Source organism: Haliotis cracherodii, unplaced genomic scaffold, assembly GCF_022045235.1.
Source record: "Haliotis cracherodii isolate W230 unplaced genomic scaffold, xgHalCrac1.p SCAF_12, whole genome shotgun sequence".
Taxonomy (NCBI): Eukaryota; Metazoa; Mollusca; class Gastropoda; order Lepetellida; family Haliotidae; genus Haliotis; species Haliotis cracherodii.
In genome coordinates, this window is record NW_027266267.1 from 20,640,933 (window position 1) to 20,657,593 (window position 16,661).

At 42.0% G+C, this 16,661-nt stretch overlaps 1 protein-coding gene across 1 annotated transcript; it reads left to right on the forward strand.

Moving 5' to 3' along the window:
• The first annotated feature begins 4,294 nt into the window (after window positions 1–4,294).
• On the forward strand, window positions 4,295–16,365 carry LOC139458242 (phospholipid scramblase 2-like). The gene is made up of 6 exons (XM_071239609.1): window positions 4,295–4,500; window positions 9,703–9,780; window positions 12,080–12,275; window positions 12,754–12,865; window positions 13,979–14,078; window positions 14,819–16,365. The coding sequence occupies exons 1-6, from the start codon at window positions 4,335–4,337 to the stop codon at window positions 14,908–14,910; spliced, it is 744 nt and encodes a 247-aa protein (XP_071095710.1). The 5' UTR covers window positions 4,295–4,334; the 3' UTR covers window positions 14,911–16,365.
• Window positions 16,366–16,661: the final 296 nt, after the last annotated feature.

The window sequence follows — 16,661 nt, forward strand, 5'->3', positions numbered from 1 at the left end:
GTGGCCAATCTTCCCGGGTGGGAGAACCGTTCTGTCACTTACCTTCTGGCTGTTCTCTAGGCTGTCTCCAGGCTGTCTCTCTGTCTGACTATGTCAGTCGGGTTTTGTAGAGCGAGGTATTACATAACGTGTGGCAAGGTCATTGTCCCACGTGTATGTATATACGTAAGATCCGGCGACGTTAGGAGGTGTTAATTAAAATTTATAGATAGCTCTGGAGATTAAGGGTCCTGCCCGGAGGGGCTTATGATAAGAGGGGAACGCCGAATGTTTGCTGAATATTGGTGCACTTGGAAACATATTGAACCAGTTAGATATTTAGATAAATGAAATGTAAAATAAAAGTATTGAAATGGTTTGCACTATTCTAATTAAAAGTATTGAAATGGTTTGCACTATAACAAATCCAACACTGGCCTCACTTAACCACTGAGCTGACACAATTGGCCAAGACGGTTTAAAACACAATAATGGAATTGACAGTCGGTGTAAAGACGCCATGACTGTGGTGAAATCAATAATAGCTGATCGATTTCAGATTCACAGAGGAGTATTGAAGACATTAAACTGTTTCAGTCACTTGAAGATTGATCCAATTTTCTTACACACGCAAACGGTATCGCTATATAACGTGATTGGTGGGTTTTCTCATAGTCAGTGACCACAATAGACTACAAGCAGACACGTGACAACGAACCACACATTTCTGTCCCGAGAATAGTGACATGACGTCACACACAATATGCACAATGCCTGAGTTTGATGAAACTGACGTTTATTCCTCGAAAAAAGTTATCTTATTTAAGAATATATATCCACAATATAAAGAAAAGAAAATCCAAGTGGAGCCCAGAAAAATCATTAATTCCTAGACCTGAGGCAATCAATCTAGACTTGCCAAATCATTCTAGCCTTGAGTTGGACTCCTTTTTCAATTTATTCTCTGAGGTCTGGGTTTCAATGAATGTTACATGTATTTGGACGGTAGAGAGGGCGTCAGCGAAATATAATACAATCCTACGACCAATCTCTGCCCTCCCCCCCCCCCCCCCCCTGCCACACACACACACACACACACACACACAACCCCCACCCCCTACCACCAACCCTCATCCCCTACGAACGCGGCACAGTGTCCTTCCCGTTATTTTGCGGGGCAGTCGGCAGTATTACCGCTATAACATGGCGTCTGTATGCGGACCGGGCCCGGACCTTGGCATGTCTGTGGTTGACAGTGTGACAATTTCCCCATGTTGCTCTCGATCTCGATTTTAACACGACTTTCCCACATTAAGACCCTAAACGGTCAAACACATTTGTTTGGTTTGTTTGTTTGTTGTTTAACGCCGCACACGGCAATATTCCAGCTATATGACGGCGGTCTGTAAGTAATCGAATCTGGACCAGACAATCCAGTGAATGACATCATGAGCATCGATCCACGCAATTGGGATCGATGACATGCATCAACCCAATCAGCGAGCCTGACCACCCGATCCCGTTAGTCGCCTTTTACGACGTCAAATAAAGAAAACAAACAAACAAAAACTTAGAAGGGTGTAGTGGTATACTGTACGAGTCTCTGTGAGTGAGTGAGTGAGTGAGTGAGTGTGTATTTTGCTACCTTCAGCACAATTCCAGCAATATCACGACACACCAGAAACTGGCTTCAAACATTGCACCCACGTGGTGAATCTGTCCAAGAGCGTTCGTTTCGGCCCTCGGATGGTAGCTCAGGGTGATGACGGAAGACAAAACTCAGGGGTGAAGTTTAAGACGACAGCAGCCATGTTTATTGTTGATGGTTTGGAATAAGTCGAAAGGGTACATGTTAATAAGAATGTGACAGAACGCACATCGGGACCGAGTAGCCAATCTTCCCCCTCTATGTAACATATAGGGGGTATATATTTTTATTTACTGACCAATAACGAGTTCCTGTGCGTAATATGAGTTGATGGCCCAAGAGAGGTGAATTGCAGAAATTGTTAGAGGGCATATCGAAAAATAGGAAAAATCCGCAAACGAAGATCGGAATCGTGTAATATGTCACAATATAGGAACTACGGTACTGTGATCACGTGTGAAAACAAAAGGTGTTTTCGTTCATCAATTATATATTCTGATGATAGCAGTGTAAAGAGTCATTGCACAATCTCGTCACGCATATTGCACTTAGTCATCGGCAGTTGTATAGTCGTGTTTTGGATACATATACATATTTATGAAAATTGTTTGAAAATCAGAAAAATCGAATGAAGTTAATTCTTACTTGTTCCATAATAGATGCATTAAAGGAGAGCTGTCAAGCTAATGAACAACACCTGCAGTATATCCACAATCATATAACCCAGCCAAACCTCCACACTTTCAGTCTGTAGGCGTAAATTATAGGTCTTTGTAAACACAGACGACATCGATAATCTCAGTTGTGAGCGAAGGCTCGCATAGCCTTTAGCCTCATTTACCTGGCCGGGAAGACTCTCAGCCAATCAAATCATGCCATAAGGGGTTAAGGTTCACTCAAAGGTCAATGTCGTCGCGATGTGTTTAGATGTGTTTTAGCGAATCGGTCTAGTGTCGAGAACATTTTTATGTGCGTGTTTAATGCTACAGGCTTTTGTTTGTTATTTGCGTTGTTGTTTTGGGTTATGCTTTTGTAAATAGTTACTTATTTTACCGGTGCTTCGTTATTCATTCTGTTTTCATTAATACATCATCGAATTAACGTGCATTCACAGTCAGTGTGAACCAGTTTCTGTCGTCAAGGTGCAAAGAAGTGTGATGGCGAATAATTCCAAGGCATTTGATTGGCTAACCAGGAACGCTGTTTTGCGTTTGTTTCCATGGACCTAAATGCAGCATTGCCAGACCCACGGGCGGACTTAAGTTTCCTGGTTTGCTGATAACTGGCTTGACAGGGCTTGTGTTGTATTTGAGCTTGACAATATCACTGATTTAATATAATATGGTTTGTCAATACTTTATTTTTCCTAATCACTGAATTATTTAGTCCAGACTTGTCATACTGCTGTAATTTTGCGTAAGGTGTCGTAAACTACATCAAACAAAATCGATGCTCATGATATCACTCACTGGATTGTGTGATCCAGACTCGATTATTTACAGACCGCCGAAATACAGTGGGAATATTGCTGAGCGCGGCGTTAAACAACGAACAAACGAACTAAATATGGTATTAACGGTGTAATGAAATTGTCATATTAGTTTATGTCAAAGATCTTTTCTTTCAGTTTGCTTTTTGCGAACACCTGTTATAATCACTGATTGTCAGTGGTCCATCCATATAGTTTTCGCCGCTGTTTATCCTTTTACGCCCTGGGTAGACCTTGATTGCCAAATTTGAATGAGTGAGTGGGTGAGTTTGGAAAGGAAAGCCCGAAGTGATGCAGGTCTGAGACGTTTACCACTTCGGTGAAACCCACGAGCACGGGTATGGTGCTGACAAACCCAGAAACATAATCTAGGTGAACACAATTTTCTGGCGTGCCCAAGGGACGCAACTCTGCACAGCGAATCGCGGCGCCTTAAACGACTAGGCCACCCGTGGCCCCCTATGCTGTGAGTGGGGTAATTATCTTCATCTGCGGCATGGTATCTCAGTTAGCTAGCAATATAAACTCGACAATAGTCCGGACCAGCACACACACACATATATACGCACGCACACGCACTCACACATACGCACGCACGCATACGCACGCACGTACAGACACACACAGGGGTGCATGCACGTCGCTATATACGTGCAAAAATCTTGAACGAGGCGTTCAATCCATTTCACCTCCCGTCCCCACAAACCATTCTCTGCGTGAAGTACCATCTTTTAACGTCTTTTGAAGTGACGCGGACGGGAATCGAACCTGGGATTTCGGCGTGACGAGCGAACGCTTTAACCACTAGGCTACCCGACCGCCCCCTACTTATATGTAGCTGATTACTTGCAAACCTCTTAATAAAACCTGAGAAAACACGTTTGTAAGTTAAAAAGTCAAATTAATTCCAGAATGTTTTTAAATGATTTGTAATAATAAAATAATGATGATTAACCTTATAAAGTTTCTTATCAGTGTCGGTCATGACAACCTTAAAAAATAAATTCTTGTATTACTTCATCAATGCAAGATGTAGCTAAAATTTAGATCTGCGATTTTGCGGTTGTAACGTTTCAAAAGCCGTTCTGACCAGCGATAACCGTGTTCTCGGACATCACGCGCAGCATTGAAACGCATCGCGGGTGTGTCTCTTCCGGTGTTTTTTCGAGACTCGCCATAAAGCTGGTAGGCCCTTCATCGATCAGAACGACTAAGAAAATGGCGGCGGTAGTAACTCAACCGGCTGAAGGCAAAGGGGCTCAAATGCAAATGATTGCTCAACCACCCCCGACTGTAATGATGCCGCAAGGCTTACCCCCGGGTCTCGCATATCTTGGTGGTTTGCCTGAAATTAGGATCCATCAGATATTTGACATGCTTGAAGGTAAGTGACACAATGCAAGTGCCTGTTGCGAAGTCGTTTGGTGGGTTTCTCGAAATTTGAGAACAACAGATTATATTCACGAGACGACAACTTTGTTTTTGGTCAAATTATGTGACATTGGGGTATATTTTATCATATTATGATGGTGTGGAGTTCGGGAATGGATCGCGACGCCAGAACTCTTGCTGTCTTTGAGTTAGGGTTTTGACTCGAGTGCGTGTGTACGCAAAAGGCAGTTTACCGTAGTGACTGTCATGAACGTTGTTGATGAAATGGGTTAAGGTATTTGAAGCGTTCCGCACACTGGGTGCATTGTATTAATTAAGGTCTCAAGACTCACTGACCACACAATTAGTACATGTTTTTATCACAATCCAGAAAAGATCAGAAAATGACCGTTCTTGAGTTTTTTGTTGTTGACATATGTCGCAATACGTGTACGTTTTGTTGCACGCTTACGAAATAATGCTGGATTAGGTCAGCCTAGCAACAGCGTTGCTGGGGGTCATTGAGTGTTTATTTTCAACTCCAGAGCTGTCACTGAATATGGATATTATTTAGGAGTGTTCATACTTATCTAAGATTGCAGGGGCACACTATTTAAAAGCACCAGTTTCGACAGTTCAGGGATGGTAGCGAGTCAAAACGCCCTCATGTCAGAACAGCAGCAAAAGTCCTTATGGCCACATAGAAAATAAAGAAGACAAACTCAAGTACTGTGTCACATTAACTGTATTATATACATTGTGGAACAGATCATAACATCCTTTGCACACATATCTTAATTCAGCACCAAGCATCACATATTAAAGGAGCATTGATCTAAAGCAATTCCCCGGGACTGGTTGTTGCATTTGTTATTGTTTATCCCTGTGAGTACCTGGATGGTGTAGCAGAAATCTAGACTAGTTCGCGATCTGTGCTGCGCAATTCATAAGCGCATTTGTCACTTTTATTGATAGTATAAGGGCGTATGGTCACATTGATCAACAAAATGAAACACAGTTTTGGAAATAATAAGGAAATGTAGGTATCTTTGTGGGTAGCATCGGTAATGGTGACAAAGTTTTGATAAGTCACTTGCTTGGTAATTTACACTATTTTGACTTGCAACACAAAGTAAATATTTCTCCTGAGCATTGATTATTTTATTGTGTTTATATATCAAAATGTGCAAAATTTGCACTTAGGAAATTTATTTAACACCTGAATATTCGGTTATTTTACAAATTGAATGAAAAATATGTCCATCTGTATTATTATGACAACATATTCCAAACATTTTTATGTTTGATATCATCACCAAGAGACTGAAAATGTTACCATGAAAAGTACATTTCTATATTGTTTGGCTTCTAATCCTACATAAAAATCTATAGTGATGTTTTTAGGCCCTTTTGATCATCTGAATAAATTTGAGTTGATCTGGTAAAGAAACGGACAGATTTTTCAGTCAAACTGACAGTAATATTATATACACGCTTACAAGAGAAAAGACTTGTGAAAACAACATCTATCGTGCATCAAAGAATTTCCCAACCAAGACGTAGAGGAACAAAAATGAATCTGTCAAATCAGCAAATGAAGGAAAACAAAATGCAAATATCATATTTACAACCAATTTTAGGCAGCGTCCTTGTTCGAGGAATGTATCCATGAATATCCACACAAAGGAACACTATCCCACACATCTGCATCTGTACAAAGAAACTTATTTGATGTCACGTTTCTGTAACAATCAAATATTTTAAAATATATACAGCATTTCGGGATATTATAACCCGTGTTCGTTTCTCAACTGATCACTTAGATTTTTTCAGGTGTTTCACATAGGTGTCAAGTCTCAAGGGTCGGCTGAGAAAGCCCACGTGACAACTATTTTCATAACGTCTACGGTTCCTAAAAAAAATCCATTGAATTAGATAATGATCAGCAATCAATCAACATATTATCGGTTAACGCTTTGACCAAAGTATGTTGATCTGACATTGGCACTTCACGCCATGATATGAGTGTTTTCCCTTTGTTTTAGTAAACTTAGAAATGTAAACACTTACTTTTGACATATCCACTGTGCAAGATAACAGTGATTAATCAATCAATGTATTTTCTGTTGTTTTTTTTATTTACTAAGAACGATCTGTTGATTTACAAAAAAGTAAATCAACTGATCATTCATCTCTTGCTGGGCTGCCACGTGCATATTACATAACACACATTTCACCTCACTTCAAACCTGGATTTAGACTGAATAATTACCCCAGACACAATAAATGCCAAATGGGAACCTTTGTCAGGTATTCTGAGTGGTGCTACCACTAATTATAACTGTAAAAAATTCATTAACTGAGCACCAATTGAATGACGACAAATACACAAGTGTAGGGTATACCAGAAAACGTGGATGACAACAAGGGAGTACAAATGGAGTATTAATCGTATTATCGACGCAACCCGAAATCCGAAAATGCTTTCACTGCATGGATATTTTCTTTTTATTCGTAAACTATAATAATCAGGAGCATTTCCAAATGATGAGTAAAACAAATATTGCCTCCAAGTTTATTTAGCTCTCTTTGTAGACTGTAGCCCAGTCTCTGGTCACGCTCAGTTGCGTTGCGTTGCATATTATCCGGGTACTATCGGGGAAAAAACGATAACAAAGGCAACAACCAGTCTCGGGGAATTGCTTAAGATCAGAGCCCCTATCAAACCTTGGCCCATGGTTAGGCAGCTCAGATGGTGTCATATGTCGCATTCCTTGTGCAATCGCAAGGCCGTGAAGATTTATTCTTGTTGACAAGGGGCTGTTCTGAACTCTTGGGTGGCCCAGTCGTCTAAGGCGCCGCAATTCGCTGTGCAGAGTTGCGTCCCTTGGGCACGTCAGAAACCAGATTGTGGGTTCGAATCCCGGTTCTCCCTGATTATGTTTCTAGGTTTGTCAGGACCCGTGAAGATTCCGGGGTAGAATAGGTCTTCAGCAACCCATGCTTGTCGTAAAAGGTGACTAACGGGATCGGGTGGTCAGACTCACTGACTTGGTTGATGCATGTCATCGATCTCAATTGCGTGGATCGCTGCTCATGATATCAATCACTGGATTGTCTGGTCCAGATTCAATTATTTACAGACCGCTGCATATAGCTGGAATATTGGTGAGCGCGGCGTAAAAACAACAAACCAACCAACCAACTAGGTTTGTCAGCACCATACCTGTGCTCGTGGGTTTCACAGAAGTGGTAAACATCTGAGACCTGCATCACTTCGGGCTTTCCTCCCACATTAAGCTGAGACGCCGTGATATAACTGGAATACTGTTGAAAGTGGCGTAAAACCCAACTCACTCACTCATCATTAGACAAAAAGTATATTCATGTTTTCACAACAGATTTGAAAACTGTAGTGTGTCATACAGACCCTAGACTAACATAAAGAGCTCCAGAAAACTTTTTGAGGGATTGAGTTTTACTGTAGTTTTCTATTTTAATAGGGTGACTGTATTCGACGTAATATGCACCCTGGGCCCTCTCAAAATTAGAAATAGGGGGGGCTCTTGTTAGAATATTATCCTGGTGTAAAAACGAGAGTTGAAAGAAAAAATTAATGGTTTATGCTGACAGCCTGAAATGTTTATGTACGACAGATATATTTTTCCAGAATTTAATTGCCCATGACTAAGGGTGCATATAACACTTGAGTACGTATTATAGACAAATAAATAGGTCTTGTGTACATTGATCAATCGGAAGGGATGCTAATTGGGATTCTTCACCAGTCAATGTCACCGCGGGCGCTTATTAGAGCAGGGCGCTTTATACGTGAATACGATATTATATTTTCATTGGGTAACCAATATTTTTCACTCATCTATTCATCACTCTATTTGGTTTTCCCGAAATTAGTGAACAGTTTAAGATTGAAAATTTTAATTGTACCGTATTTTCTTGAGTATAGTGCACACTTTTTTTTTAAAAAGACACAGCTGTGTAGAAGGGGGTGCGCATTATACACGAATACTGAGTTTGGATTTCCCCCCACCCCCCCCATGTAAAGACATTACCGTGAGCACAAAACAAAACACCGGAAATACCATGTCAACAAATCCATACTGAAGTATGCAAAATAATCATGATAAATAAATAAACATGTCTGGTGTTTTTTTATCTCAAATTTCGAATTTGTACTGACAAAGTTTCTCATCACCGGTTCGTTTGGCAGACTTTGCTGAAAGGGTACGGTGTAATTTTTTTCTGCGCATAATATTCAAATTTCTGTTTTTTCAAAATATTGAACTCGCTAGAGGGGGGTGCGCATTATACATGGGTGCGCACTATACTCAAGAAAATACGGTATATATAACTGTTCTAAATATATAGACTGGACTCGGAAAATAATTTCGCTCGTAATTGTGTTTTGGAAATTAGCTCCTTTGTACGCATGCTGTAAAAGCTTCATTGTGTATTTCAAGAGCCGTTTTTACACATTTGAGTTTTACATTGAATGCATGTTTTTCTGTAAGCAAAATAATTGAAAGTAATTGGGTTTTGTATATCCTTTTGGGGCATTTTACTCAAATGTGTTGCTTATCTGTAGCTCTTGACAGCTATATGAAATACAATACCCTTTTTGACTCTAAAAACACAACAACAAAATTCCCTATGCCAATTTCATACAGAGCTAGCAAGAGCTAGCTAGACTTGCTTTTGTATAAGTTTCTATATTATTTTTTTTTTCATAAAATAAATATATTCCACAGTCATGGTGCAGTTTTTGGTTTGTTGTTTAGCGCCGCACTCAGCAATATTCCAGCTATATGACGGTGGGCTGTAAATAATCGAGTTTTGACCACACAATCCAGTGATTAATATCATGAGCATCGACACATTTGGGATCGATGACATGCATCAACCAAGTCAGCGAGCCTGACCACTTGATCCCGTTAGTCGCCTCTTACAACAAGCATAGTCACCTTTTACGGCAAGCATGGGTTGCTGGAGACCTATTCTACCCCGGATCTTCACGGGTCCCAGGGCTGTGAAGGCATTAATAAGAGTGTAATATAAAAATCACTGTATGAAGTAACCTGTTATATCGAGCATGAAAAAGTGATATTGTGATACGTATCATTGAAGGAAAAAACCTAAATTCACCGATAATACCACAATCTTGGTTCAGGAAGTAAATGTTGTTGTTTTGTTTCAGTTGTTGTTGGCTGGGAGAGAAACAACCGTTACTCCATCTGCAACCCAGCAGAGCAGCAGTTCATGTTTGCGAAGGAAGGTAAGACTCTCACTGACCACACCGCCTCTGTGGTCTTGTGGTAGAGCATCCGCCCGGAGAGCGGAAGGTCCGGGGTTCGATCCCCGGCCGCTTCATACCAAAAGATAGTACTTAATCTTACCTTGTCTGGCGCTCGGCATTAAGGGGCTAAAACAAGGACTGGTCGGCTCGGAGTCAGTATACTGTGTCTTAGTGGGGTATTTATGTTAAACTGCGGCATGGTATCTCAGTGAGCTAGCACTATCAATCGGCATCAGTCCGGACTAGTACAAGCAGCCACACGCACACACTCATGCATGCATGCGCTATATATATAAGTGTAATAATCTTGGACGCGACGTTAAACCCAATTTCACCTCACCTCACCTCACCTCTCACTGACCACACTAGGAGAGCACCGATGTACCACCAGACGATCCCAGACAAGATCAATCTCATTAAAATCAGATCTTAGTTCTCGCTACCACTAAACAAAGATCTGAGGACATCCGATTACGGGTCACGTCAGGACGACCTTTCGCGAAATTTGACCGACCAATGAAATGACTGACAAGAAATCGACATTGGCCAATCAGAAAGCAGCTTTCTCGAGCTTTACGACACTAGTTTCAAACTGGTGACTTCGCTTCAAAACATATTTTGATGTATTCTCGATTAAAATTTTTAAAACTGATAAGAAGAACATTCTGGAACGGCTTATAGATGGCCTAGATTGTATGGATATAATCATAAAACCCGTAACTGTCGTTCGGAATACCTCATGTTTAATATATCGTGGTTGCATAATTAGAAAACACATTCCGACTGTCACTTTCATGGTCTGCTAAGCGACACTCTGATTGGTTCGATGAAAGGTCGTACTGATGTGACCCGTAATGGGATGTCCTCAGATCTTTGTTCAGCGATAGTGAGAACTAAGATCTGATTTTAATGAGATTGAGACAAAATTTCCACTAACATAATTTACTGACGTATCACTAAATTACCCCTGATGATGCAATACGCTATAAGCCTAGAAAAGTACTAATTCATTGTGTTTTCTCTATCGATATTAAAAAAGTTGCATTATAATCAATCGAATAATTAGTCCCATATAGTCCAATCAGAATCAAGCTTACATTTTGTGAAAATGATGTAGTCATGTGGGCGATTTTCATTGGTTCTTTACCGTAACTAATAAACTATGGCCGAACAGCAAAATCCAATAGCCGACAGTCGGGAAAATGTTCAGAGATAAGTAAAAGGTAAATTTGGTCGTCAACCCTGGCGAAACCATCTTCTGGTAATGCCAAGATGTTTATGCTTTGAATGACTGCAGTAAGTTAAAATGGCTAACCACGGATAACATTAGTCAAAGACAGAAAGTTATTCATGGCACACCTGACAATTACAGACTGAGAAAAGTAGAACTTTTCAGTGAACCTGGCTTCGCGAATTCATGTGGTTACAGCATGACCCAGTGAAGAATATTCTGTCATCAGCTTGGCATAAATCATGTGAATCTAATTCAGTGGTAAAGCTAAATTATTATTTGGAAGGAGTACCTTGAAGAGACATGCTGCTGGTGATCACAAACAAATATATATGACATCGCACATTTTTGTGTCAGAGCATAATGTTACCTGAGAAAGAAGCCATGGGAAACATTCTGTGTATCGCTAGGGTTGTACGTGGGTGGGGATTCTGCATCAATAACCTCCTTCCCCTCTCCTTGTTCCACTCTACAACATCCTCTCTTTCTCTCTCCACCTACCCCCCCCCCCCCCCCCCTCCCCTCCCTCCATTCCTTCTAAACCATCCTCTCTTTCTCTCTCCCCCTCAATCCCTCCCCTTTCCTCCCTCCCCCTCTTCCCCTCCCTTCCCCCTACCCCTCCATTCCCTCTAAACCATTCTCTCTTTCTCTCTCTCCTCAATCCCTCCCCTTCCTCCCTCCCTTCCCTTCCCCCTACCCCTCCATTATTCCCTCTAAACCATTCTCTCGTTCTCTCTCCCCTCAATCCCTCCCCTTCCTCCCTCCCCCTCTTCCCCTCCATCCCCTCTTTCTCCCTTCCCATCCCCTCCCCCTTCCCCCTCCATCCCCTCTAAAACATCTTCTCTTTCTCGCTTCCCCTCTCTTCCCCCTCCCCCTTCCCCCTCCATCCCCTCTAAAACATCTTCTCTTTCTCCCTTCCCCTCCCTTCATTTCTTCCCTTCCCCTCCCCTCTAAAACATCCTCTCGTTCTCCCTTCCCCACCCCTCCCCCCATTAAGTCTGTGATAGAGACTGACTGACTGACCCCACTGCATGTCTCTGGTTACAGACACCGACTGCTGCATGCGACAGATGTGCGGGCCGATGCGAGAGTTCAACATGAACATCACTGACAACCAAGGCCAGCAACTTATCTCCCTTTACCGCCCCTACCGATGCCGCGGAAGTCTCCTCTGGTGCTGCTACCTGCAGGAGCTGGAGATTCAGTCTCCACCCGGCCTGACCATCGGCACGGTCAAGGAGGTGTAAGTACAAGTCTGGGGTGGAGTTGCCCCAGTAACCTATTCTTGTAGTAAGAGTTCCAGTGGATGGGGAGGACGGGGACGTGGTTGATTGCCTGTCACATCATACCTAGCGGCATGAATTGGCTGCATATAGCTGAAGACCTGTGAAGGTTCAGATTAGAATAGGTCTTCTGCAACCTATACTTGTCTCACACTCAGCAAATTCCCACACATATGATGCTGGTCTGTAAATAATTGAGTTTGAGCCAGACAATCCAGTGATTGTCACCATGACTATCAATCCACGCAATTGGGATACAATGACATGCATCAACCAAGTCAGCGAGCCTGACAACCCGATCCCGTTAGTCGCCTTTTACGACAAGCATAGACGCCTTTTACGGCAAGCATGGGTTGCTGAAGACCTATTCTACCCCGGAACTTCACGGGTCTGCATTGATAGTCAGAGTTTGGTTATGATGCTGGTTGTTGTTGACAGATGGACGGCCTGGGTGCCCAAGTACCATGTGTACGACAACAACATGACGTTAATGTTCACCATCGTCGGGGACTGCTGCTACTGCAAGTGCTGTGCCGATGTATTGTTCCGGGTAAGTTGATCTAACACACATTGTAGCTTCACGCCTCCAGTGCAAGTGCTGTGCAGAGTTGTGTCCCTTGTGCACGCCAGAAACCTATGATTGTGGTTTGGAATCCCGGTTCGCCCCGATTAGGTTTCTAGGTTTATCAGCGCCATACCCGTGCTCATGGGTCTCACTGAAGTGGTAAACGTCTGAGACCTGCATCACTTACGGCTTTCCTCCCACATTAAGCTGACATGCCGCGATATAACTGGAATACTGTTAAAAGCGGTGTTAAACCCAACTCACTCACTCCAGGTAAGTTGATCTAACACACATTTTAGCTTCTTGCCTCCAGTGTAAGTGCTGTGCCGATCTCCTGTTCTGGGTAAGTTGATCTGACACACATTGTAGCTTTCATGCCTCCATGCAAGACAAGGCCTCCATGCAAGACAAGGCCGTCATATAGCTGGAATATTGCAGAGTGTGGCGTTAAACAACAAACAAACAAATTAGCTTTAAGTACTGCTTGAATGTTGCTAAAATTGCTTTGAGCAGCGTAAAACCATACTCACACACCCACGCTAGACCCCAATGATCGTGTGATAGAATTCAATCTGATTATGAATCTTGGTTTGTCAGCACCATGCCCTTGCTTGAGGGTTTCACTAAAGTTGTAAGTCTTGGACCTGAATTAAGGTGAGATGCTGTAAGGTGAGATGGTTTTAGGGTTTCACTAAAGTTGTAAGTCTTGGACCTGAATTAAGGTGAGATGCTGTAAGGTGAGATGGTTTGAGGGTTTCACTAAAGTTGTAAGTCTTGGACCTGAATTAAGGTGAGATGCTGTAAGGTGAGATGGTTTGAGGGTTTCACTAAAGTTGTAAGTCTTGGAAATGAATTAAGGTGAGATGCTGTAAGGTGAGATGCTGTAAGGTAAGATGGTTTGAGGGTTTCACTAAAGTTGTAAGTCTTGGACCTGAATTAAGGTGAGATGCTGTGAGCACTGGAGTTCTGTTCAATGCAGTGTTTATTAAAACTAATCATTCTTGAGAGCTGGTGACATTTTCTCTCACTGCTTGACAATAATTTACCTCAGTTTGCTTCCTGCAGAGTCATTGAGAGTGATCTCCCTTTGTTGTGCAGGTTCTGGAGGGCGACGAAGGCCAGGAGGTGGGGCAGATTGTGAAGCATTGGGGAGGCTGTCGGGAGATCTTTGGTGGCGTCAATGACTTCAGTCTCCGATGTAAGTGCAGATTACATGACTCTGTGACAGACATCAGTAAGGCAGACATACTTGCAGATATGACCACCATCCACACACACACACACACACATTCAACCATCCACACACACATTCACAGTCAACCATCCACACACACATTCACAGTCAACAATCCACACACACATTCACAGTCAACCATCCACACACACATGCACAATCAACCATCCACACACATTCAGTCAACCACACCCAGACACACATTCACAATCAACCACACCCAGACACACATTCAGTCAACCATCCACACACACATTTACAGTCAACCATCCACACACACACACACACATTCAACCATCCACACATACATTTACAGTCAACCATCCACACACACAAATTCACAGTCAACCATCCACACACACATATTCACAGTCAACCATCCACACACACATTCACAATCAACCACACCCAGACACACATTCAGTCAACCATCCACACGCACATTTACAGTCAACCATCCACACACACACACACAGTCAACCATCCACACACACACATTCACAGTCAACCATCCACACACATTCACAATCAACCACACCCAGACACACATTCAGTCAACCACACCCAGACACACACTCAGTCAACCACACCCAGACACACATTCACAGACACCCACAACAGACACACACACGTTCACAGACACACACACGTTCACACACACACACGTTCACAGATACACATTCACCCATTCGTTCTACTTTCAGTCCCCCCCAACATGGACGTCTTGACCAAGTCCATTCTACTGGGCGCCACCTTCCTCATTGACTTCAACTACTTTGAACACCAAAAGAACTAGATCTGAGGTTACCATGGGAACAGTTGCCAAGGCTTCAGAACAAGACTTCAATATTTTATTTTGTATAAAGACGTACAGTTCCAGTTGGTCATGACATTCAATCTCCGTCACTGCGGTGCACACTTGCAATGCTCCGTGGCCACTTCATTCAGGATGGCAACATGGATTGCAATATGTATAATCTGGGTATAACTTGTTTAATTTATCACAAATAATACCAGCCGATATTCTGTCCGTAATTCTTTTCATGCCACAGTGCAGGACATTAAACATGATTGTCAAAGGATCTTTGCCATAACCCTAAAGATAGAATTCAAGATGTTGAAAAGCCTACGTTCAAATACTATGAGAGCAACCCAAGGCTTCAGGAGCCCTCTTCGAACACTCAACCTCATTAAAATCAGATCTTAGTTCTCGTTGCTGCTAAACAAAGATCTGAGGACATCCCATTGTGGGTCACGTCAGACTGGGTCACTTTTTGGCCGACGAATAGAATGACCAATCAGAAGGCAATTTTCTCGTGCTTTACGGCACAAATTTCAAATTGGCGGCTACGCTTCGAAACATATTTTGACAAATTTTCGATTACAAATTTGAAACCTGAACTAAAGAACATTCTGGAATGGCTAATAGATGGTCTAGATTGTAAGGATTCAGTCGTTAAACCTGTAACTATCTGTCGGAATACCCCATGTTAAAGTTTTCGGGATTGCATGATTAGAAATCACATTCAGACTGTCACTTTCATAATCTGGTAAGCGACGCACTGATTGGTCGGATGAAATGTCGTTCTGACGTGAACCCTAATGGGATGTCCTCAGATCGTTGTTTAGCAGTAGCGAGAACTAAGATCTGATTTTAATGAGATTGTCAAACACTGTACATGTTATTGACACGTTATTGATCCACGATGAAATTGATGGACATATTGTATTAAAGGTCTGATGTTTTTCAGCTTGTATATGTAAACCTTATAGTGCCTCATAAGGTAGCTTCGTTTGTATACTCCTCAGGGAGATGAGAACGAAATTTGAGTACAAATATGTCCATTAATATTTTTTTTATATCTGGTAAATAATGATAACCTTGATGCATGGTAGATCGTGCTTTATTATCACAGTTAGGTATGTTGGCCTCAACAAGCCTTCAAACCATCGGTCCATTAGCCAGGAGCAATGTCATTTATTATCTGCTCCCTCTCAGTGAAATTATTGTGGATATTTTACAGCATAATTTTACAATATTTTATATGTTCATATTTTTATTATTCCTTTTGGCATAATGATTCTTCGTCTTAATTAGTTGTGTGACCTGTTCTTAGTATCATACCGAATTTGTATATCATGTTTTGTTTTGTTGTATATTTCTTCAATGAACATGTAAATAAAGGGATCGTCTGATTGCTCCATTTTAAAGTATTTTAGATTGTTTTAGACATGTCCTTTTACTTGGGGGGGGGGGGGGGGGGGGTGTCCTGAACTTCGCCTTGCTTTATTGGTACCTTGCCGAACATATCACGGATGTATTTAGGATTCCAAACCCAGTGCCGTAAAAGGTGACTATGCTTGTCGTAAAAGACGACTAACGGGATTGGGTGGTCAGGCTCGCCGACTTGGTTGATGCATGCGTGGATCGATGCTCATGATATTAATCACTGGATAGTCTGGTCCAGACTCGATTATTTACTGACCGCCGTCATATAGCTGTAATATTGCTGAGTGCGGCGTTAAACAACAAACCAACCAACCTAA

Coding starts and splice junctions, on each gene's coding strand:
- LOC139458242 (XM_071239609.1), top strand. CDS start 4,335: ATGGCGGCGGTAGTAACTCAACCGGCTGAAGGCAAAGGGGCTCAAATG. Junction 4,501..9,702: donor GATATTTGACATGCTTGAAG/GTAAGTGACACA, acceptor GTTTTGTTTCAG/TTGTTGTTGGCTGGGAGAGA. Junction 14,079..14,818: donor CAATGACTTCAGTCTCCGAT/GTAAGTGCAGAT, acceptor TTCTACTTTCAG/TCCCCCCCAACATGGACGTC.